Source organism: Sarcophilus harrisii, chromosome 4, assembly GCF_902635505.1.
Source record: "Sarcophilus harrisii chromosome 4, mSarHar1.11, whole genome shotgun sequence".
Lineage (NCBI taxonomy): Eukaryota > Metazoa > Chordata > Mammalia > Dasyuromorphia > Dasyuridae > Sarcophilus > Sarcophilus harrisii.
The window spans coordinates 417,432,899-417,458,661 of record NC_045429.1 but is presented as its reverse complement, the minus strand read 5'-3'; the positions used below and the strand labels follow the sequence as shown (position 1 = coordinate 417,458,661).

The 25,763-nt window shown below is 36.2% G+C and overlaps 1 protein-coding gene across 2 annotated transcripts; it reads left to right on the top strand.

The window, feature by feature from the left end:
* Positions 1-2,924: 2,924 nt before the first annotated feature.
* SIKE1 (suppressor of IKBKE 1) lies at positions 2,925-23,411 on the top strand. 2 transcript variants are annotated; one of them, XM_023503483.2, is made up of 5 exons: positions 2,925-3,165; positions 3,302-3,410; positions 4,034-4,176; positions 5,049-5,162; positions 20,679-23,411. In XM_023503483.2, the coding sequence occupies exons 1-5, from the start codon at positions 3,007-3,009 to the stop codon at positions 20,778-20,780; spliced, it is 627 nt and encodes a 208-aa protein (XP_023359251.1). In that variant the 5' UTR covers positions 2,925-3,006; the 3' UTR covers positions 20,781-23,411. The 2 variants fall into 2 exon arrangements, with proteins under 2 accessions (XP_023359251.1, XP_003769874.1); XM_003769826.4 differs by having other exon boundaries at positions 2,926-3,165; positions 3,305-3,410.
* The last annotated feature ends 2,352 nt before the right edge of the window (positions 23,412-25,763 follow it).

The window sequence follows — 25,763 nt, the reverse complement described above, 5'->3', positions numbered from 1 at the left end:
CCGAGGCTGGCCACTCTGGTCTCCTGAGAGAGAGAATATTGGGCAAAAACTTTGTCTTCTATCTGCTTCACTAAATACTGTTAGTCTAGAGAAAAAATATATTAAGTTCAAGGTCCTAATTGTTATCTCTTAATAAGGAAGGAGTGCTCTTAAGCTCTAAATCCTTCCCAACAAACACCAGTTCTACAGTGAGAACCGTAGGGGAGCAAATAAACCCATTAACCCAAATCTTTAACAAAAGAGAAATCAGAAAAAGTATGCACAGAAATAAATGTACCAGACAATTTATGGAGTAAATGAGCTCTCTCAAGATGACAGAGAAATCTTAGCTCAATTTAAAGTCACCCCAAGGGAAATTCTTTGAATTTCTAGTATATTAATATGAGGATAGGAACATGATATTATGCCACAGTTCTCTTTTATTTTCCTGACTCAGTTTCCCTAATTGTTCTGCTCAGTCCTGTGAAACCACCCCTCCCTCTTTATCAGAATATTTGATAAGGATAAAAGATCTTATATTTTAGACTATCAGAATGCCTCTCCCCATCCCAAGCTATTGGAATGTCAGATATCATCTTACCAAGATGCTTCTCCCCATCTTCGGGGTGCCTCCCCCCATCTCACTCCATCCTGTCAGAGTCCCGTTCCCGCTCTCAGCACCCTGACTCCACCCCTGCATCAGTCTACCCCGAGTCTGAGCCATGTGTATATGTCATTGAGAACTCACATCATTGCTGGATTCTTGGAGAAGATAGTCTCATTCAGCCCTGGGACCAAACTGGGATCCATTTGGTCCCAGTAAATCTCTCCCTTTTAAATAAATTATTAAATACTCTCTAATCTCTATCTTGCCTCAGTTTCTCCGGCATTACAATGATAGAAACGGCCAGCTCTTCTATATGTTGGCTGCTTCCCAGAGTTTGTCCGTCCCTTTGAGGAGCTGAAGTGAATTTAGAACAAAACTGAAAACCACAAGACCAGGATCTCTCCTTTTTGAACCCCACTCCTCATGCAGACATAGACCATAGAGTAATGGATTTTCACTAATGAGAAAAGCCTTTGAGCCATGAATTTCAGAATGAACAAATAAACAAGCATTTATATAAAATGAAAAAGCACTTACTATGTTTAAAGTTCTGTCCTAAGCTCTGAAGATACAAATAGAAAAGCAAGACAGTCATTGCACTTAAGGAGCTCACATTCTCATGGGGGGACTCATAACTTCCAGAGGGCTACTTCCAGAAAGGAATTAGCAGAAGTAGGTTTGTGGCAAAAATGTGTTTACACTGAGAAACTATTTTCCAATGGGCCAAATCCTGATAGGAAATTAGCAAAGGTTTGAGGTACAGAGTCATTTTTTTTATTAGCCTTCTATGGTTGGGGCTAGGGTGCAATTAATGGCTGATTTTCAATTCAATAAAGGGTGGTGATTATGCCCCACGCCTAGATCTCCAATTGAATTGTAGGTGGAGATTATTGTGGGAGATTCCCCTATGAATAGGAGGGTGGGGTGGCTTCTAAAGGTCAGGAGAGATTGAGATTTTAGGGTTTTTCCAACTTGGGTCCACCCTCCCCCTCCCCAAAGATCAGGGGGACACATTTTACATCAGTATCATAAATTTTCAATAACAGGAGTTTAAGATGTTTTGATTTGCAATGCGTGGCTCTATTGGCTAGTAGATTTTCTAAAATTATAACAGGAGTTCTAAATCGATTTTGTATCAGGAACCCTTTTGTCATCTTTGTCAAAGCCCCTTTCTCTGAATGATGTTTTCAAATGCATGCATTTCTCTCTGCCAGGATTTCTCTACACTCCTTGTTTATCTCTGCTAGGAACTTCATCTCTCTCTGTCCGGACCTTACCACTGAGGGAGTCAGTCTTCCTAGCAAAGGCTGACTTCTCAGTGCCAACAATAAACTTTTTTTTTTTTTTTTTTTGCCACTCTAACTTTTCAGGTTCATAAATACATTTTTTTTATGGAGGAGCTGGAACAACCAGAAAGGGTTCCCACAACTCTGCCCTGCCCCAAACCTCATCATTCGTTCCCCAGCCGGGATCCGAACCTCATCCTTACGACCTACTTATAATCACAAAGAAAACCAATTATGTTGAAATTGAAATGTTATTTTTAAACGTTATTGTTTATTAAATGTCATTATTTAAAATGAAATTAAATGTTTTCCCATCCAAGTTCAAAAGCTATTCATAATCAGGTTCTACTGGCCAGAAACTATGAATGAATGTTCTATCTACCACAGGAAGCTGCTTTTGCATACAACTTCAGGGTTTGCAAATCGCTTCCCATAGGCTGGCTATCTCATTTGGCTCCCATCACTGTCCAGTGAAGTGGGTGGTGTAGCCGAATAAAAGGCCATTTAGGCCGGCAGGAATGGCCACACAAAAATACATGTGGCGGGGGGGGGGGCGGCAGGATGGCGCAGTGCACAGAGCGCAGGCCAGGGGTCGGAGGACCTGAGTTCAAAAGCGTTCCCAGAACCTAACATTCCCCAGCTGTGTGACCCCGGGCAAGTCGCCTCAACCCAAGTGCCTGTAAAAAAAAAAAGTATGTACACACCCCCAGTACATATATGGCTAATATATACTGTTGTCATGGTAATACTACTAAGAAAAATTTGCATTTAGTGCAAGGTTTCCGAGTCATGCCTTTGACATTCACAGTAGGAAGCACGATTTCTCATTCACAAAGAAGCAGAATAAGTTAAAAGACTGGCCCAAGGTCACGCAGAGCAAACCTTCTCCCGCTCCCCCCACCGACGTTCCAGGCCCCGCCCCCTCCCCGGAAAGCGAGAGTCGGTTCCTAGGAAACACTGGTCAACGCGCGGGCAAGAAGGCCATGCGCAGGCGCAAGACTGAGGCGCTCGGTCTGTGGCGCTAAGTGGCGCGAGTTTTTTCGTTTACGGAAGTGACGTCAGTCGCTGTGGGTGAAGACCCGGAACCGGCAGGCGTAGCATTCTGTGAGTACCGTCGCTGCCGGAGCCTCCGCTATGAGCTGCACCATCGAGAAGATCCTGACCGACGCCAAGACGCTTCTGGAGCGACTCCGGGAGCACGACGCGGCCGCCGAGTCCCTGGTGGATCAGTCGGCCGCCCTCCATCGGCGGGTGGCCGCGATGAGGGAGGCGGGCGCCGCGCTGCCGGACCAGGTCAGGCGGGGCCGTGCGGGGCGCCCTAGGCCCGGGGCGAGGCGGGAGTTGGGGGCCGGGTGGGGGTCTTGTCTTTCCCTGGGGCCCGGACTCGGCTGGCGACTCACGCTTGCGGCGGTTGGTGTGTCTGTTGAAGCAGTACCCGGAGGATGCGGCGGAACTGAAAGACGCGTCCAAATACAAGCCGCACATCCTGCTGTCCCAGGAGAACACGCAGATCCGGGAGCTGCAGCAGGAGAACCGAGGTCAGTTCGCAGCCGCGGCGCGCTCTGCTTTTCTCCGCAAAACACCGCTCTGCGAAATCTGCGCCTTAGGCTACTTTGCGCTTTGTGTGAATTACGTTAGGATGCTGCTCTTTGGCTTGGTCAATTTAATGGGAAAATATCTTGCTAATAATAAATCTTCGTGGGAAATTAGCACCAATTAATAGAGGATCCTTTTAAGTATTGTTAGGTAATGGGTTTCAGTACGCACAGTTGAATCTTTTTTTTTTTAACCCATGATTATAAAACGTTAATATAATCCCATGAACAGATATGAGCTGTTTCTGCTAAGGACAGTACTTTCAAGATGAGGTCAGTTTGATATTCTAAAGCAGTGACTTCCAAACCGTCTTTAGTGACATCTTAAATTTACTTGAACTTAAATATGTATGTACATAATATACGTATGCCATGTAGTATCACATTTTTGTTGAGACGCTTTGATTTGTGATGCATGGACTATTGGCTAGCACAGCTTCTAAAATTATAAGCACCATTAGTCAGTGTAAATATGTTGTCAGGTGGTGTTTTGAGTTTCAGAAGAGGTGGGGGATCTACACTATCTTAGATATCACTGCCAGTTTATTTCATTTATTTTTTGATAGAATTGTGGATTTCCTTGGAGGAACACCAGGATGCTTTGGAACTCATCATGAGCAAATATAGGAAACAGATGCTACAATTAATGATTGCTAAAAAAGCAGTGGATGCTGAACCTGTCTTGAAAGCACACCAGTCTCATTCTTTAGTAAGAAGTTTCACAATATTTGTTAAATTGAATTGAATCTAGAAAATGATTTTATAAATTTCTTGTTCTTTTTAGATAGTTTTCTTAAGGAGTTTAACTTAGAAGAGAGATATATAGGGTAAGAATTAATAGATAGTAGGATTTGTTTCCCCTCAAGAACAGTTACCTTTTTTTTTCTTTGCATGTTTATCACTGTATTGTTAATATTTTAATAATAGCTTTGATCTAAGGTCTCTGTTTGCTATAGCATAATACAAAGTAGTAGTGAATATAAGAGAAGAATCCATAGCAACAATATTGAGTATATGTGAACAATTTATGGAGATCACAGCTGTGTATTTACTTTATGCTGAATCCTGTCAAGTATTCTTAGACCTTTCACTATAGTTATTCAAAAAGCTTTTTTTTTTTTTTTTTTTTTTTTTTTTTTTTTTTTTTTTTTTTTTTTTTTTTTTTTTTAAGTTTCTGCAGAGTGTACAGTGTTTGGCCATATGGAGGATACTCAGTGAATCCTTAATAAATGGAGGGGGCAGGAGAGAGTGAAAGAAATACAATTTCTATTCGTTTACTTGAGAAATTTGTCCTTTAGCTGGGCAAGCTAATTCAGTAGAACTGTTAAGACTTGTCACGGAATACAATATAGTATGAGACAGACAGACTCTTGAAGTATTCAAGACCTGGAAATAAGAAAGGTTAGACAGGAGAGATGGATATGTAGAAATGGGAAAGATTGGCAGTTAATTAGATATGTGTAAGGGAGAGTGCTTTTTGATTACGATCATGTTACCTGAGTATTCTTACACGCTTTACTTTTTGTTTTGTAATTCTTCCTTTAGTACAGTACAGAATTAATACACTTAATGTTTTAACAGGAAATTGAAAGTCAGATTGATAGAATCTGTGAAATGGGAGAAGTAATGAGGAAAGCTGTTCAGGTGGATGACGACCAGTTTTGTAAGGTTCAGGAAAAACTAGCTCAACTAGAGGTAAGAATTTATTTTTGCTATTAGGAAAATATATCATCTTTAAATCATATTACCTTAATGATGATCTTTCAGCAGGTGATTCAAATCTGTATTTCCAGCCCTAATGTCTCCTGAACTCTGATCCTCTTTGCTAACTGCTTGTTGGACATCTCCACCTGGTTGTCCTGTAGGCATCTCAGACTCAACATATCCAACTATCTTTCCATCAAAATCCATCCTTATGGTCATTTAGGTTCTCAGTTTTGGAGAAAGTGACTTGACTTCCCTAAACGAATCAAATCACTTGTCAAGTCTTGCTGATTCTCTTCTCTCTCTTCACTGTCTCCTCCCTATCATTAATCATGGATTCATTGAAGCTTCCTGTGGCCAGATACTAGTATCATCTCTTGCATCCATTTCCTTTACTCCCTTACTGTGTTCTGCCCTAGCTCAAGACTTTATATCTTCTGATAGACTCTTTATTGCCTCTTAATCAATACCCGTACCTCCACATATATTCTCTCTAATCAATTCTTCACATAGCCCTTATTCAAAGATCTTTGATGGCTCCCTATTGCCTCTATAAGACACATACTCATTGGCATTTACAGAATTCTACAACTAGCATCCATCTACCTCTTCAGTTTTATTTCAGATTATTTCCTTTTCTATACTCTTAGCTATTCTCTGTATGTGACATTCCAATTCTTGTAGGTGATTCTTTCCTACCTGCAATACATAATCTTCCTCATCTTCACTTCATTCTTTAACTTTTATCAAAGTTCATACTGCTGCCTTCATAAGGCCTTTCCTAATCACATTTGTTACTGGCACTCTTGAAATTGCTTTGTATTTTCTTTTACGAATTTTGAATCTCTTAATAGAATAGTGTTCTGTTGAAATGAATTAAATTGAATGATTTTAAAATTAAAGCATTTCCCTTCTTCCCTACAGGTCAGAGCTGTACAGTTAACTTTAAATGTTTCTCTGAGACCTCCTATTCAATTTATTCAACCAAATATTTTATTTTTATATATCCTACAGAACTTCTGTGCTGTGTTGGAAGCATAGAAGATATTCAGTAAATCCTTAGCTAGTTGTAAGGATAGAAGAGTGTGAAAGAAATAAAGTGTACTATTTTTATTTTTGAAGAATTTTAGTTGGTAAAAGCCCATATACTATATATACATATATAACAGTATTTGTCATAGAATAGAGTAATATAGTATAAGAATCCATTGAAGGGAGTTGTTTTAATAGTATTTGTCATAGAATGGCTTATAGTAATATAGTATATTACCATTAAAAGGAGTAATTTTTTGCAGATAAAATACGTTTTCAATACCAAACATAAAACAATATTTTACTCTAGAAATGGGAAAAGTAAAAAGAATTTAATGATGCCTTTCGAGTTTTCTTTTTAAAAATATTTTATTGAATTTTTTTTAATCATCCACATTTCTCAACATATTATTTTTCCTTCCTACCCCAAATAATCTTTTTTAAAGTAGCTTTTTATTTTTCCAAATAAATGCAAAGATAGTTGAATTCACTTTTGTAAAACCTTTTTGGTAAAACCTTCAATTTTTCTTACTTCACCCTCTCCCAAAGATGGTAAGCAATCCAGTATAGGTTAAACATGTGCAATTCCTTTAAATATATTTACATATTCTAAGAAAAATGAGATCAAAAGGTAAAAGAAAAAAAATCACCAGGAAAAAACAGCAAACAATAAAAGTGAAAATACTAAGCTTTGATCCACAGTCTCCATAGTTCTCTTTCTGGATTTGGAAGACTTCCCATCACAAATCTATTGGAATTGCCTTAAATCACTTCATTGTTTAAAAAAAAAAAAGCCAAGTCAAATCACAGATGATTATCACATAATCTTATTGTTACTGTGTACAATGTTCTCTTGGTTATGCTCACTTCATTCAGCATCAGTTCATGCAAGTTTTTCTAGGATTTTCTAAAATCAGCCTGCTCATCATTTTTTAGAACAATAAGTTTCCATTACATTCATATACCATAACTTAGTCAGCCACTCCCCAACTGATGGGCATCCAGTCAATTTCCCGTTCCTTGCCATTACAAAAAGGACTGCCACACACGTCTTTGCACATGTGGGTTCCCTTTCCCTCCTTTATGATCGCTTTGGGGTACGGATCCAATGGAGGCACTGCTGGATCAAAGGATATGCACAGTTTGATGGCCCTTTGAGCATAATTTCAAATTACTCTCCAAAATAGTTGATCAGTTCACAACTCTATACCAACAATGCATTAATGTTTGTTTTCCCACATCCTGTCCAAAATTTGTCATTATTTTTTCTTGTCATCTTAATCAGTCTGAGAGGTATGAAATAGTACTTCAGAGTTGTCTTAATTTCCAAGCTATCTTTATAAAAAAATTTTAAGGGAAAAAAATAGTTAAGCAAAATTAGCCAATTTATTTTAAAAGTCTAATCTTATATATAGTGTTCCATACCCACTGTCTCACTTCAGCAAAGAATTTATGTTTTGGGGCTAAGGTTAAGTTATAAATTGCCAGTATTACATTTTATTTGTTTTGTTCTTGTCATTAAAAAATTTTTTTTTTAAATTCTGAACTTAAAACTCTCCATTTCTTTCCATTCTCAACCACTTGGTGAATCTGTTCAACTCCATATTCAAACTCTAGCATGCCCTATTACCCCAACTGCCATTACTGATCATATCATACTAAATTCTAACATTGGTTATTGCTCCCACTGTCACTTTCTTTTGTCTTGCCATGCTACCGAATGGAGATAGAAAAGAATCACAAAATTCTTTTGACTTAATCCAATACAAACATATTCATGTACCATAGATTCTCAACTGTCCCCTTTGTACCTCCTTGTTTCACTCTTCCACTCGCCACCAATGGCTTTTCTAACCTTCTCATCCCTTCTCAGACCTCCCATAGTATACTATTCTCCCTTTTCTATGCTGAAAACCATGTCTTATTTCTCTCCTGAAAAACTGAAGCCATTCACCTAGAGCTCCTCTTTGCTTCCTCATATCACTCAATTGTTGTTTTCCTGCACATATCTAGAATGAATTTGTCAAGACAAACCCTTTATGTGTGCCTTTGATGTCATCTCATCTTCCTCAGACTGTTCTCCCTGATATTTCTACTTTCTAATCTTGAATGTCTCTATATTTACCGGCCCAATTGCCTACAAACATGTCTACATCTTGTATGTTAAAAAAAAAAAAAAAATTATCTCTGCCAGCTATCTCCCAAGGCTAAATTTCTTGAGAAAGCTATCAATAGATATAGAACCAAGATGGCAGAATAAAGGGGAACATTCTAGCTGAAATCTCTCAACATTCTCCAGACAATTTTAAATTAACGCATAAAATCAAGTTCTGGAGTGATGTAGCTGACAAAAAGTCAGAGTGAGATTTTCTAGTTTAAAACTACTTAGGTCAGACAAGATCTTTGACACTGCATTGGGGATAGACCATAGTAGCGCAGTATAAGACAACACCAATTATGAACCTTGGAGGCAAGAGCAACAATTCTAGGAGCTACCCTGAGACACTAAGGGGATTGGACACATAGATTATAGGGAATTTGTTTGTGAACATGCAGAATTAGAGACTTGTTTGGCAGTTCCATTGCCCATTACCTACTTTCAGGCCAAGGTTCAAGGGTGGAAAGGAGAATTTTCAGTTGAAAAAGTGGAGGGGCCATTGTTGCAGATCCAGGGCAGAGAAGAGCAAGAGTCTTTCCTTGGTAAAGACCAAAATTCAGGCCAAGAGAACAGTGGAGCAGTAACCATATCTTTTGGTTCACTCTTATCTTGGAAGCACTGAAAACTTAAAAGACACTTTTCTCTAGCTGACTGAAAACAACTGATGAAACGCTTGGGACAGTATTCCCTCATACCCTTCATACTTCATTACCATGAATGACTCTAACATGGAATCCAGTGTCAAAAAGTAGGTTGGAAAAATAAGCAAACAACAACAAAAAAAGTTAATCATAAAAAGCCACTGTGATGACAGGGTATTTCAAGACAAATTTAGAAAACAATGTGAAACATCTAAAAGAAAGCTTCAAAAATGGGTAAGGATGCAGTTTCAACAAGAATTCATAGAAGATGGGCACAATGAATAGAGCACTGGTCTTGAAGTCAGGGGGATTTGAGTTCAAATGCAGCCTCAGACACTTAATAGTTTGTAGCAGTATAACTGAGCAAGTCACTTAACACACACCACATGCTTCAACCAAAAAAAAAAAAAAATTCCTAGAAAAGCTAAAATAACAGATTTTTTGAAATATTAAAAAAAATTTAAAAAATAAAAACAGTAGAGGAAAAAATTGGAAAGAAATGAGAGCAATTCAAGAAAATTATGAAAAAGAAAGGCACAAAAATACTAAAAAAAAAAATAACTTTAAAAATCAGAATTGTCCAAATGGAAGAAAAGGCACAAATTCACTGAAGAAAATGAAAATTAGAATTGGCTGAGTGGAAGTGGAAACTAATGATTCTATAAATCATCAATAAACAAAACAAAGCTATCTATTATAACTGCCTCTACTTTCTCCTTTATTTCTAAACCTTCAAATCTGGTTCTTGCTTTGCCATTTAACTGAAATGAATTATTCCAAAGTTACTGATCTCTTTGTTGCCCAATCTTATGATTTTTTCCAAAATCTTTGTCTTTTTTTTTCCCCTGAGACAATTGGGGTTAAGTGTCTGAGGCCAGATTTGAACTCAGGTCCTCCTGACTTCAGGGCTGGTGCTCTATCCACTGCACCACCTAACTGCCTCCTTTTTGACCATCCTTTGCACTGTCAATGAATCACTCTTTTCCTGGATACTTTCTCCCTTCTAGGTTTTTTGACACTGTATTCTGGTTCTTTTACCTATGTGAACACTTCTCATTCTCCTTTGCTAAATTATTTCATCCATATCCCATCCCGAAAACATGGATGGCCCACAAGGATCTGTGCGGGACCTATTTTACTTCTTCGCCTGTACTCTCTCATTTGGTTGATCTCAGTTCTCATGAATTTGAGTATTATTTCTGTACAGACAATCTTCAAATTTATATTCATTGATAAGCATGTCTAAAAGAGAGCTTTCAGGCTTTTCGCTTACTTTAGGTCAAGAAATTTATTTTTGAATCTAACTCTCAAGTCCCCCCCAAACCATATTTTTCTTAGTTTCTATGTATGTATGTGTTCCTTTGTCCCATTCAGATTAGATTAGGTTCTAATGTCCAATCTTCCCACCTCTTCATGTTTATGTACTCTTCTCAAAGGTATGAGAAATAGCAAGTTTCACATTTTTATTATTATTATTATTTTTCTTTTTGCTCTTTCCCCTCTTAATACTGTGAGAACAGGACCAATTTAATGTCAGGTTCTGTTCTCCTCTATAGCTCTCAATACAAAGAGTTTTAACATACTGAAAGACACTTGTTTGTTTTGCCCTTCTCCCTATTAGAATGTTGGAACCACATCGTCAAAGACCTCTTCTAATTACTCAAGTAATTTTACTTTTCCAGGTTTCCCTTGACTCTTGTGATTGCATTTTTAAGTTCCTCAAACTCTGATCTTTTCATCACAGACATTTGAAAGTCCTCTATTAAAGATTCATTTCCTCCTTCTCTTATTCTCCCTCTTCCCCTCCCCCCCTCCAGTGGATTACATACTGTTTTGCAGGGTAAATAATCTTGGTTGTAAAATCTGTCTTTTTTTTCTTTTGGAATATGTTTCTTTTAATTTTTGGTAATAGTTTCTGAGTTTTATGTGACTTGTTCTAATTACTTGAACTTTTTTCTGGCTGCAGATAGTATTTTCCTATTAGTGTAAACTGGATTTTAGCCATGAAATTCTCTAAGACTTTAAATAAAATAAAACTTTGGGGTTTCTTTCAGGAGGTGATTGACATTCTTTCTATGATTCACTCTCTTCTCTGGTTCTAATAGATCTGGTCAGTTTTCATTTATGATTTCTTGAAATGATGTGTCCAGCTTCCTTCCTTCCATTCTGTTCCCTCCTTCCCTCCCTTCCTTTTTTCCTTATTGTATTTTTCCTTCCTTCCTTCTTGGGGTCCTTTGATTCTTTTACCTTTTCCCCCACAAGTTAGTAATTTTTGACAGTGTATACCTAACATTTTTGTTTTCGTTTTTTTTCAATCTTTTTTGTTTGATATTTCTTGCTGATATCATTGATTTGTATTTGAATTATTCTGATTTTTAGAGATTCTGTTACTTGAATAGTTTACCATTTTGTTTCCTAAACTATTTACTTTATCAGTTTTTTGCCTCAAGAACCTTTGCTTAATTTTTTATCTTTTTATTTCTTCTAGGTGTTCATGTAGTTCTTGTGGAAAATCGATTTTTTCCCTGTTGTCTCTACTTTATAGTTTTGTTTATTATTACCCTAAAATCCAACCTAGGAGAGAATATATCTGAAATAATTCTTTTGTATTTTCTTTGCTTTTTTTTTTTTTTTTTGGTAAATAACTCCAGGCTTAGTTCTGGAATTAGAGCTTTGTACCAGAGCCAAACTACTTCTGCTACATTTTTGGCTGGAATGGTTGGCCAGCTATGGGTTTCTGAACTCCCTAGAACTTTGTCATGGCAGTCCATGACTCTTGCTTCCTTTGGATACAGAGATTTATAGAATGCATGCTTCTGTAGCCTTTATTTGGTTACACTAAGAAGCTCTTTGTTTGCTTGGATTCGTCCCTTTTCCTGTTGCTCATGAGTTTCTAGTTACTTTTTTGTGCAGTGCTGAAGTGTAAGCAGTTATAGCAAACTACGGGGATAATAACAATATTGACATAGATAAGTATATTTCAGGGTAGGGGAGGAAAGGGCAAAGGAGAAGTCAGAGAAAGAGCTCTGGGAATATTTGAAGAGGGAGGGAAAGCACTAATTTGTAGCAGGGATTGATGAAAGTTTCACAGAGAAGGTTGAACCTTGAAGAAGATTATGGATTATGGAAATAAAAAGGTAAGATAACTTATTCAAGAAAGAATAAGTTCCAGTTCAACTTGACTGGAACATTGACTCTGAATCTAAATAACACTTTAGAATACAGAAAACCTTTTAATCACATTTTTAAAAAATTAATATTTTAAAATAAAAGATGACTGATTAATGACTCTCAGGATGAAGGGAGCTTTCTATAGAAGAGTTCATGGAAATAAGAATATTTTTATAGAGAGGCATAATTAACTCCATTTTTCAATTTCCTATCCATTTTCTCTTTTTTTTTCCTATTCCTGCCAGAGCATTAGATTAATAGGAATCTCTTGGCTATATCTATTAGGCCTGCTTAACATACTGTGAGTTTTAATCACAGAAGGAAAGTTGCTGTATATTCTTTTGTGTAAGAGTTTCCCTTTTTTGCAGTGAAAATTTTCTTGATCACTGAAAATGTCCAAGAGCCTTAGCAACAGAGAAGCTGCACTGAATATTTGAGGGAAGGAAAAAAAGAATTGCACAAGAAGTCAGTAGTCAGGTAGAAGAGATTTGTTGATGCTGTGTCTTAGGGAAGGAATCCAACAGAGCTTTAGACAACTCAAGTGGCTAGGAGCAAAACTTCAGTGTTGTGATATACAAAATTTGTAGGATTTTAGTTAGGATTAGAAAAGGGCATTATATAAGGATTTTTTAAGTAGGCCTGTTTCTGTTTGGAATTTAATCAACATTGAAGGTCTCATTTCTTTCATATTCTCTATTTGTCTTTCTTTCATTTAATTATTTGACTGCATATTTCTTGCCCAGAACTAGATGATAGGATAAGTAGTGTTAAGTATAATTTGTCTTCAGGTAACTTTTACTCTTGTACAAGACAGATGCATAGACCACAAATAATAAAATAAGAATATTAATGTAGCATATGATTAAGTGCTAAAAAGATTGTTACAGATTGCTTAATGATAAAAAAAAAATCCTCATCTCTGTGGTACAGTAGACAAAGATCATGGGGCCCTGCAATCAGAAAGACCTGAATTTCAAATCCAGCCTCAGACACTTCCAATATATAATTCCCAAGTCACTTAATCTGCCTGCCTCTGTTTCCTAACTTGTAAACTAGGATTAATAAGAGCGCTTACTTTTCAGGGTTGTTATAAGGAAAAAGTGAAATGATTGTAAAATGATTTGTAAATAATATAGCGCTACTTAAATGCAGCTGTATAGTTATATAGTAAAAGAGTCATCTGGGCAGCCACCAAGCCTCGAGTCAGGAAGACCCTTCTTTCTGACTTCAAATTCAGTCTCAAAACAAATTCTAGCTAGGGGTTCCTGACAAGTCAGATAACTCTGCCTCAGTTTCCTCATCTATAAAACAAACTGGAGAAAGAAGTGGCAGACCACTCCAGTATCTTTGATTTCAAAAATCCCCAAATAGCAGAAAAGAGTCAGACAAAGTTGAAATTACTAGGCAACAAGAGTTACTTGATTTTCTCCCCATAAAATTGGATTTGGATATATAAGGTAGTCAGTTAAACAGGATATGCCTACATAATCCCTGCCTGTGCAAGGATTTTTGAATTTGGTTTTTGGCCTGTGCTTGTTTAGAGAATATCTGTTAAAGAAGTATCTTTTACCAGTGTAATCCAGCAACTGCACTAACCTAGAGCTAAATGGAGGCAATGAGACAAGAAACCCAGGGCCAGCCCATGTAGATCATAGGCAGACTGAATCTCAAATCTCTGGCTCTGAGGACAGTTCTCTGTCCTACACAGAATGTTCCTCCTTACTTTTGTCATACAACTCTTGCCTTCATAGTAACTCCATTTATTTTTCCTTAGGAGGGTAACAGGCTGAGTTAGTTTGGAGAACATTACTAATGGAGGATTTAATTTCATAGTAAAATCTTGTTAATTTATACTGGGTTTTTTGTATGTTTTCAGAACAGTAGTTTCTATGAAAATATTCAGTAATTCATATTTCGTTAATATGCAGATTATTTTCCACATATTTATTGTACAATATCTCATTTAATCAGCAGCTCCTTTATGCAGTGTAACTTTCTAGAATAAGGAAGCCTTACTGGTATTTGGAATTCAATAAAAAAGTTGTTTTGGTTAATCTCTTAATTCTTTCTATATCTATTTTTAAGTAAAGTCTTAAATCATTTTACTACAAGTTCTATCTTCGTATTCCACATCAGTTCCAGGTCTCTAACTTTTCCTTGATGTTTTCACTTATGTTTTCTGTCATCACCTCAGTCTCATTTCCAAAACCAAAGTCATTATCTTTTCTCTGAAATAATCTCTATCTTCCGTTGTCCTTATTTTATCAACAACATTGTTATTCTCATCATTAGTCTTTATTGAGGACCTACTATATATAAGGAACTAGGTACTAATGATATAAAGAGGTATAAGATGTGGTATTTGTCCTCAAGGATTTTACAGTCCAGTCTAGCCTGTCATTTTAAATTCATGCTTAATTCATTAGGTCCCCATATGTAGTCAGTCACCAAGTACAAATTTCAAAATGTCTTTCATAGCTATTTCTTTCACTGTACCAGAGTGGCCTAAATCAGTCTCATTACATCCCTACTGCTGATCTTTCTGTTTTCAATTTCTCTTTACACTCCATTGATCCATATTGCTATTAGACTAATCCTTTTTAAATCCTGCTTTTATCAAACCACCTTTAGGCTTTACATCAAGTCTAAACTCTCTTCTTTCAAGATCAAGTATAATCTGACTCCATCCTTATTATTCAAACTTATTTCTCAGTTTTCACAGTATATACCTTACTTTGTAGTTATACTGATTTCACTTAACATGTCATGTTCATTCCCACTTATACCTTTATTTATGTTGCTTTCTTTGCATGGAATGCTTTCCAAGTTTACCCATACTTTAAAGACCAATTGAAATCTCTTCTTCATGAAGCTGACCCTAATTATCCTAGCTTTCAATGTTCTACCCTTTATCTAGACTTTGATAGTACTAACATAAATTGCAATCTTCCCTGCTAGACAGGGTACCCATGTTGATGAAATTACAGATCCACTGAAATAGGTATAAAGTAAAGTGAACACAAAGACAAATAAAACATAGTCACCATCTTCAAGGAGTCTATACAGTGAGCAATAGCTGTTGAAGATGTTTTTTCCCTTCAGATCTGTAAATTCATTGGTATAAGGAAACTACCTTTACTGATAGAGAGAAGAATTTGTTGCATAATTTATCAATTTAGGGAGTTGTCTGGACACAGAAAGGTAAAATGAATTATCCATGATCATATAGCTAGGATGGCTTAGAGGCAGGACTCTTTATCCTCACACTCCAGCCAGCCCTTTTTCCACTATTTCATGTTGTTTCCCTTAGGATAAAATACAGATTCACCAAGATACCATCCTTGCCTTTAAAGAGGTGGTATAGCAAAGACACAGTACATGTGTACACACATGCGTGCATGTACGCACACACTATAATAAAACTTGGATACAAAATGGAATTAACCTGTGTGTGTGTGTTTGTATATATAGGAACAGGGATGGGGATTAGACCTATGATTTTACTGATACAGTTAACTCCCTGATGAGGAAACTACCAGTGCAAATTAATCACTTTGTTGAAATTTAAGATTCTTAAGGAGTTACCTAGAATTGATTTTCTTAGAGTCATACAAGCAGTGTATATCTGAGGTGGGAAACATACATGCATTATTTTAAAATTTATATACAGGGATGTTATTTGTATCATTGATGCAAGGGAAAGAAGCAAAAATGTTTTTCATAATCACATGACTGCTGAATAGTGTGAACGTTCTGATCAAGAAAAACAAAAACGTTGATAAATCAGTTTTCAGAAAGAGAAGTTTCATATGTGTATGTGTTAACATCCACACATAAAAGCAAAGTACATATAATTTTACTCAAAACCACAGAAAAAATATTTTCAAAATAAGGAATTAGCTAAAACTTTATAGAAAAGGTAGTATTTGATATGGGTCTGAAAAGGAATTCAACAGATAAAAGAGGGTAGTTTCAGGTGTAGGGAACATATAGGGAGACTAGAAAAGTGGGACATGAATGAAGGTTCAGAGGCAGGTTATGAGTAGTCCATTTTGGCCAAGTATAAGCCACAGGAAGGATAATGTAGAAATAATGCAATTATACTACATGATTATATTACAATGGGGGTAGCTAGGTGGCTCAGTGGATAGAGCACCAGCCCTGAAGTCAGGAGGACCTGAGTTCAAATCTTGTCTCACACTTAATGCTTCCTAGGTATGTGACCCTGAGTAAGTCACTTAACCCCAATTGCCTCAGCCAAAAAAAAAAAAAGTACAATCTCTGTATAAATGATAAGAACAAAGGAAAGAGGAGCTAGTCCAGGAATGTCAGCAGAGTCATCGTAGAAGAGAAGGATTCTGAGTTGGACCTTAAAGGTAATATTTCTCTAGGAATTGATAAGTTAGAATTCCAGGTGGATGAGAAAAGGTAAAGTGATGTGTTTTTTAAGAAACAAGTTTATAGTTTAGAGAGATTTTTTTAAAGTATTATGTTCCTGTTGGGTAGCTATGTTATAGAATATAGACAAAATAATATGGAGCCAGGTTGTAAAGCCCCATATAAGTACAGTGTAAAAAAAAAAAAAAAACAAAACCTTCGATTTGGGCCTAAAAACTGAAATAAAAGTAATAGAGGTGGGAGAAAACTGCCCAATACATAGCCGAGTTGGTTTCATAGAGCAGTTGGATCAAACTCAACTAGAAACCCTTACAGACAGCACATACCCTTTAAGAACCACTAGTCACATTATCTATGTTGTATTTTTTTATTTTATTAGTTTTCCAGTTATTAATCTACTTCCCACTGTACTTGGTAATTTTAAGGTCAGGAGTTTGATACCTCTGCCATAAAATATAGCTACTATTGAGGAAGAATTGCAATTGAGGCACCCATTAGTTCACAGGACATGAAAATCCAAGAAAAGGGCCAGGCCCATACCCTTAAATGTCCATATTCAAATGTACAATTTGGGCAAAAATAAGAACTTCAAAGTTCTAATGTAAGAAAGCAAATTTGATCTCGGGTATCTTTGAGACTTGGTCATATGAAACCCAAGACCAGAAAATTATTCTGGAAGGGTACACATTATTCAAAAATCACTCAAACTGATAAAAAAAAAATTAGGGGAGAGGGAGAAAGGAGAGGGTACCTGAAAAAGTTAAAGAAAAAAGATATACTTATTGTGAAAAAAATTCAGGAAACCAGGGTGGGCAAATAAGGTAGAGTAGGAAAACAAGCATGATTGTCATCAATAGATTATCACATATAATGGAATATTATACTGTAATAGATAACAAATGGAGAAAAGTATATGAACTGATACAAAGTGAAAGGAGCAAAGCCAGCAGGAGATCACTGTACATAGCAGCATCTGTGAAAGTCTTTTAATTCCTTTTATTAATACAATGATCCAAGACAACTCTAAAAGGCCCAGGATGAAAAATGTTATCTGTTTCCAGAGAGAGAACTGATGAACTCTTGACCGTATAATTGTGATGAAGTGCTCTTGCACTGAAAAAGTGACAAAAAGGATGGTTTTTTAAAAATCTGCGAAGACATACATGAGCTGTTGTAAAGTGAAATGAGCAGATCCAGAGAACTTTGTAAATAGGAACAGCAATGGTATAAGGATGATCAACTATGGAAGTCTTAACTATTCTGATCAATACACTGCTCCAAAATAATTGCCAGAATATCCACCTCTGGAGAAAGAACTAATGAACTTCTGAGTGCAAATGGAAGCATACCTTCATTTATTTCTTTTTATTTTATTTTTTGCAATATGATTAATAAGGAAATAAGTTTTATATGAAATCATCTGAACAAATAGAAAAATAGATGAATTTGGAAAACAGATCACAAGCCTAGCTAGCACAAAGGCATGATATAGTAGTGATGGTGAACTTTAGTTCTAGATGACTGCTAGAGTTCTCTTTTTGTAAAAACAGAACAATTGGTAATATTTTGACTGGGCTTAATGAAAATTTCAACTTTTCAAAGTGCAGAAGCATCAACAATTAACATTTTTCTTAACCATCTGATTCTCATCAATGGAAAGGAACTACTTTCTAGGGTAGAAATAGGTCCTGAAGTGCAGGAGAGAGAGGATACACTAAATTATGACTGTGATAAAGGAAAGGTAGCTGGGCACAATTTAATATGCACCCTAGATTTTTTGTTTGTTTTGCTGAGGCAATTGGGGTTAAGTGACTTGCCCAGGATCACATATAGGAAGTATTAAGTGTCTGAGGCCAGATTTGATTGGGTCCTCCTGACTTCAGGGCTGGTGCTTTATCCACTGTACCATCTAGCTGCCTCTACACCCTAGATTTTGACAGCAAATTTCAAGGGGTTCAAAGGAAGGAAAAATAGGACAGTAGACTAAAATTCTTTTGGCTGTGTCAAACAGAAAACTCAAGAATAAAATTCTAAAAATGCCAAGGCAAAAATTCTAGTTAAAAAATGAGTGTCCTTGGTAGAGACTATTGTGGATATACAGAACATTTTAGATTTTTAAGATTCATATAGAAGATGGAAGCAAGGGCACGTAACAAGGTATAAATACAAAAGCAGAGTTCAAATACAGTAAGTGGGAAGAGCAGACTGGCTGAAAACATCTAGAGATGAGAAAAAAGTTTTGTTTTAAATAACTATTGGGTTAGAGTCTAGGGCAGATGGCTACTCGGGTGCAGAGCTTTTTAATTAGGAATCATAATTATTAGTCTTTATTACACTGTTTTCTGTGCTGAGGAAAATGACCTTTTGACTTAAAAAAGAAAAAAATGAGTAATAAGCATTTATAACTAGTATAAATAAGGAGATAGCAATTTGTTCTTCAGAATGAATTCAGGTAACCTAGCCCAGATGAAATACATTCCCCTCCTCCCCTGGTTCTGAAAGAATTGGTAGACATGATTGCTGAATTGCTGTCTGTAATATCTGATTATGAATCAGAATATCTGAATATAAGATTATGGAGAATGGGAGCTATAGTTGAAGCCCAGGTCTGGAGATTGGCAAATGCCCCAATTTTCAATCCATGGGAGCTGCTGAAATTGCTGTGAGAGAGAAAGAGGTATAGAAAAAGAAGAGATGGTGGTTCAGGATAATTAGCAAGTAGTTACTAAACACTTCCCATGGGCCAGATACTTGGGGTATATCTCTGCTTAGGGAATGGGAGGTGAATGATGATACAGCAAAGGGCACAGAAGATGATCACTTAGTTAAGAACCTGAGAGAGAACATTGAGAAGAAAAAGTAGACTTTCACATGATGATTGGTTAAAGGAAATAGGAACATTTACTTTGGAGAAAGAAAAACTGGGATGAAAAGACAACTGCCTTCTAGTAATCATAGTTTTTAGTAAAGGAGATTAGGCTATTATGTAGCTTTAGGGTAAGATTCAGTCATGCAACCCCAAGAGTATAATGAACTGCCTCAAAAGGTGGTTTCCTCATCTTCGTAGAGCTTTAAACACAGGTTGGATAAGGGATTCCTTCCTGATTAGCCCAAGTATTAGTGTCCTCCTCCCATGTTACTTTATATTGACTTATATTTGACATTCCTTCTCTCGGCCAGAATATAAACTATTTAAGGGCAGAAATGATTTTGTCTTTGTATCCCTTCTGCTTAACATAGTACTTTCCCATATAGTAAGTACTTAACTGCTATATTGAATTGAAAATTGAATTTGGAATAGGTTGAGTTAGATGATCCCTCCTTCTAACTCTGGAATCCTGTGATTCTGTGAGATCCTAAGAAAAATGGGTCATTTTTTACTAGAAAATTCAGGGAGAAGATGGCCTTTGAGTGGGGCCTTGAAGAATATATCCAAGCAAAGATGAATAGTTATTTCATCTCTAGACATTGTACAAAGACATGGAAATAAACATCTCAGGACATGTGTGGAGGGGAGGGGAGTAAAGTTTGCTGGCACATAGCATTATGATAGGCAACTTTGAGAGATAAGGTTGGAATGGTAGGATGGAAATCTTGAATGCCAGGTTAAAGAGCTTTAGCAAAGTGGATTTGCTTGGATGATCTCGGGTTCCATCTAACTCAAAAGATGTGAAACTGAAGAGAAGGAAACTCAAAAAAATATAGAAAGGGGGAGAAAAAGATCAGTTTTGATTTGAATTGTCATCATTTTATTATGTCAACAGCAGAAGGAAACTGAGGTAAGCAAGCTGTTGCTGATAAAGAGCAGAACAAGAGGTATTTTTTTTTTAAATCACTTTTTTATAAATGCATATATTCTCTGGCACTAAATTTTTTATTTTTTATGGCACATAGGTATTATTCTAATAGCCAAAAGTACAATGCCATTTTCTAATTTTGCCTGGGAGGCACAGAACCCTCAGGTCTCAAGTTTGGTCCTTGTTTAGAGCCCATTCTTTCTTCAAAATGAAAAATTTGTCTCCTAATCCTTGGCCCCAAAGATTGTGTTTGGTTTTATTTTCTAGGGGAACAAAAGATGAAATGTCCAAACACCTTTTTGTTTTGCAGCTTGAAAACAAGGAGCTTCGGGAACTGTTGTCCATCAGTAGTGAGTCTCTCCAGGTGAGGAAGGAAGACTCAATGGAGAGTGCTTCCCAAGTCACCAAATAATGCTCACCTTTTGAACAACTGCTGGAGAGTACCCTGAAGGGAAGGGAATTGGTAGTTATTTGCTCTGTGTGTGTTGTCTGTTCATTGTCATCTTCCTGCCTCAGGTTTGATTTGGGGCCCAAGGTACCAGGTGGCAGCTTGATTGCTTGTCAAAGTCTACTTCTTACAAATATTCTTATATGTCATTGAAGGCGTTATGACTTTCATTGAGCTGTCTCCACTTCTTTTTCCAGGAGATGACTTTTGCTTCACTTTTCATTTTGGGACCTCAGTTTTTCCAAACTATGTTTCCATCTTAGTTTTTTTTTTCATAGCTCCAACAACTAGAGCATTTCATTATGAGCCATCATAATTACTTTTAAGTTAGTGAAATGGAATTCCAAACAAAATGTAACAATTCAGAGCTATTTGGTTTGGAAATAGATTTTGGTAATTTAGCCAGAATAATATTCTTAAATAGAGCAAAACTAGCAGTTTATCTTTTTGTAGTACTGTTTAATTTCCCTAATGTTTTAAAACTCTTTGGTGCTAGGAATTGGGGCTTTGTGACCTAGTGTCCTCACTCTTATTTTGAGAGTACCTATTATAGCCAATCTCAAGAAAACATACTTGAAAATTATAGTATATTGTGTCAGAGATAGTAAAATTGTTATGTGATTAAAACCATGGTGTTTTTTTTAAAATCTTATATTTCACATTGTACTCAGTTCCAAGGCTTAAAGTATTTTTTCCCTAACAGCTGTGTAGAGTCTATTTTTTAACCTTGTCTGCCTAAAATTTTTGATCTGTTGGAAGTCAGCCAGCTAGATTTAAGGCATCTTCTCAACCTCCAGTTTTTAATAACTTTTTTTAAAAATTGAATACAGGTGTGGTTCTATAAGTTCCCACCTTTCACATGAATTGACAGGAGTTCTCCACATTCCTGTTTTGCTGTTTTCACCTTGATGTTTTCCCTAAAAGTTCCGTGGAGGAAAAATTATAAATTAAAATTCCCATTTGGGGAGATTGATGATTTCCACTTCAATTTCAAACACTTATCCAACCCGTAAAAATCATACTTTAGCACAGTGGTATCTTAATATTTCTTGAGGGTCTCCTATTGGTTTCTAAACTTGAAGATCATTTAATGCTGCTGCATAAAATCTTTGGTTTTAAAGTCAAGTTCTTCTACCATGTTTCATGGTAATATATTTCTTATACATACTGTCTTATCTTCCCACCCTGTAGTTGCCACTGTCCTTTGATCACATCTTACCCCCAAGACTACTCTTGGGAATTTAACTCACCTTTAGGAAGCAGTATTCAAATAGTTTTGAGATTCAGTTCAAGAAGTCCAGCCTTCATAAACACTCAGCATAACTTAGTGTCACACAGAGTACATCATCTGAAAGAGCTTATTGTGAAGTGTTTTGTGATAGGTTTCTTTTGCACAATCACAAAGAATTTTATTGCTATCATTAGAGCACTTTACTTTCAGCTCCAAGATCAAAATATCCCCCAGAAATCACGTGTTTCTGAGTCCCAGTGATGCCAATTTATTTTTCCTGTTGATGGTGTTTAGAGGGACAGACTCATTTATGCTTTGAGAACTGGCTATTCAGTATCTGAATACAATTTTATTGAAAGCACTATTGTCCCTTTGTGCTAAATATGTCTTCTTATCCAACAGCAAATGAATTTTTAGTCCAACTTTTTTATGCCTTAAAGTATGCCATCGGTGCCACTTGGAGTCATACTAATAGGTAACCCTGCTCTTTCTTTATTGACCATTGTCATATTTTAGTGGAATTGTTCATTGCTATAAAGTCAAGTCACTTGTTAAGGTGTTTAACATGGTGTTTACTACACTGTGGTTCTCTGTCATCTGTCTTTTACTATTGGAGCCATTTGAAATAGCTCTTTACATCTCAGGTTGAATAAATCTGTACAGTGAGTGGTTTATCCTCCCTCCCCTTTAAAAAATAAAATAAAAGTCTTAAAATGTGTTTCTGATTGAAAGTAATTTACAGTGCTTTCAGCTCTTAAACATGAGAAATATTCATATGAAAATTTATTTTAATGTAGTTTTTAAGAGGGTAATAATAGAAATTATGAAGCCAGACAAAAATAAAGATGATGGTACCATTTGGCAATCTCCTTGTGGAAATTAGTATTCGAATACAAAAAATGAGGAAATATATATCTTTGTGGGTAAAACCTGAAAATGTGGGATACACGAGGATCCACATTGGATACCTGTAAAGATAATCTTGCCTTTAAAAACTGCCACTTCTTGTGACTGTGCCTTAGTTTGTCTTGTATTCATATGGGAGGTTTGCCTGAAACTTTTAAGAAAATCTATTCCTTTCTGATACCCCATGTTTAAAATACTGTTAAATTTTCTAGAAGTCCATTAGCACACAAAAATTTTTGAAGTTTACCATTTTTCCACAAATATCCAGCCTAATAGAGTTATATTAAAAAATGGATGTTCCTTTTTATAAATTTAAAAAATTTAACTTTTAAAAAATACATATTTCTTTAGTGCCAGCACACAATCTGTATTGCGTATCTCATATAGTAACTGCCTGAAATTATCTGAATTTGGAACATCTTGAAGAATTCTGATTTTCTAACAAAGTGTTTGGATCGTCTTAGACCCAAAAATCTGTCTTAGATATGTATACTTTGACCTCATGTTGTAAACTGACACTCTTATCATTGACAGATCAATACTTATAGGAAATGAGGGCATGTAAAACTTTGGGGTGGGGAGGGGACTGAAGTGTTCGACTTGTGATTTCATAATCATGGGGAATGCCTTGTCTGAAATTCCTTTCATTGATGCAGATTGGCAGCCTGATTGAAATGTACTATATTAGAGAGTTGTCTAAAGCCACTGAGGGGTTAAGTAATTTTCTTCACATTCATACAATGTGAATATGTTAGAATCAGGATATCAGTCCAAGTCTTCCTGACTCCAAATCTGATCCTCTAGTAATTCTTGGAAATACTATGAAAATGGATGCTATTGAAATGGGTCTTAAAGGTAGGTTTAACAAGCCAAGATTTTCCCACTACCTACCAAGTACTGGAAATACAAAGAAAAAGCAAAAACAACTCCTGCCTTCAAGGAACTTCTATTCCAATCTGAGAGATTTATTTTATATAAATAGATACACTAAAATTTAGTCATCTCTATCTTTCCTACCACTTCTTATCATCTGCTCCTTTCTGATTTCCAACCCTACTGCTCAACAGAAATTATTCTCTCAAGGTTACCAACATAATCTCTTAACTGCTAGGTTTTATAGTCTTTTTTCAGAACTTAACTTACTGGATCCTTCTGCATTACCAATACTGTCCTACCCCTAACTCCTGGATACTTCTACTTCCTTAGCTTCTATGATAGAGCACTCAAGGGTTTTTTACTTGTCTCCTTTGCTGGACTATTATTTAATCTTCCATCTCCATCCCTCCCAACTTCTACCCCCATAGGTTTTTCCTAAGATTCTGTAATTAGTCCTCTTTTTGTGTGTCTGATCTCTTCTGGTCCCATGTACTTAACTATTATCTTTATGCATATCATTTATAAATGTATATATCCAGCCCTCATCTCTCCTGAACTACAGCCATATAATGCTAACTGCTTGCTGAACATCTTCATCTGGATGTCCCATTAGCATTTCAAACTCAACATGCTCATAACCAGACCCAATATTTTCTTCCCAAACTTATCCTTCTATCATAAAGGCTCTTAAACTTTGGTAACATCTTTGAGTTTTTTCCTTAAGCCCTATGTCCTAGTAGTTGCCACGCTTTATCAATGCTTATACACAGCCTCTTTTCTAGTTAAGATCTTCACCACCTCTTATCTTGACTATTACAAAAGCTTTAGAGTTATCGTAGTCTCCCTGCTACAATCTGTTCACCAAAGAGCTGCTGAAATCAATAATTCAAAAGTATAGATTTGACCCATCATTCCATCCCACTTTCTATCCCCAATACTCAAATTTCAATGGCTGCTGACTCTATGATAAAATAGATTCCATTATGTTCGTTCCTATCCACTTTTTCAATCTTATTTTCTATTAACTTCCCTTTATACACTTTTTATTCCAGTCAAATTGGCTAGCTAGGTGTTTTTTATATGTGACCTTGCATCTTCTGTTTCTATCTTTTTGTACAAATGATCTCCATGCCTGGAATATAGCACTATCACTTCATCTCTTAGAAACCCTTGCTTCCTTAAAATTTTAGCCCAGGTATCAATTTTTTGAAGCTTTTCCTGATTTTTGTTCCATCGGTTAAATTAACACCTTTCTGAAATTGCTATGTATGTAATTTGGATTTTGTTATTGAGGGTGTTGTATTATCCTACCAGACTGCCAGAGAAGGCCCCAAATAGTTAAAATTCCCTGCATAAGATAATCTCCAAGGCTCCTTGTAGTTCTGAGGCTTTGAGGTACCCTGGGATATTACTGGATGAAAATCTTGGTTCAGCATCTTGCTTGCTTTAAACTGTTACTAAAGATGTTAAGAGCAAAGCTACCTGGCTTGATTTGAATCTTGCCTTAGAAAGTAAAGTGTCCTTGATCTATCCTTCCACTAAAAATTCAATTCAACATTTATTAGGCACCTACTATGTACTAAATACGATATCAGATTTTAGGGCTATCCAGATGGAAAAGAAGCTGTCATGGAGTATACTTAACTATTTTTGTAATAAGTCTTTCTCTGTATTTCATTTATAATGACAATTTCCTCTGTTCCTCTTGCCCTTCTCACTTCAAGGTGAAAAATTCTAATTTATTAATTACTTCCTATGTATTTGGGATTGTGCCAAGTGCTGAGGATATAGAAAACTAAAACCCTCAAATGTCCAAATAGAAAAACAATATCTATTTGAAAAGAGATTATACAGAGAGAGATGGGAGATAGAAAATCTCCAGCAAGCATATGTCTAAGTATATATGGTAAAAATAATACAATGAGAAGAAATAT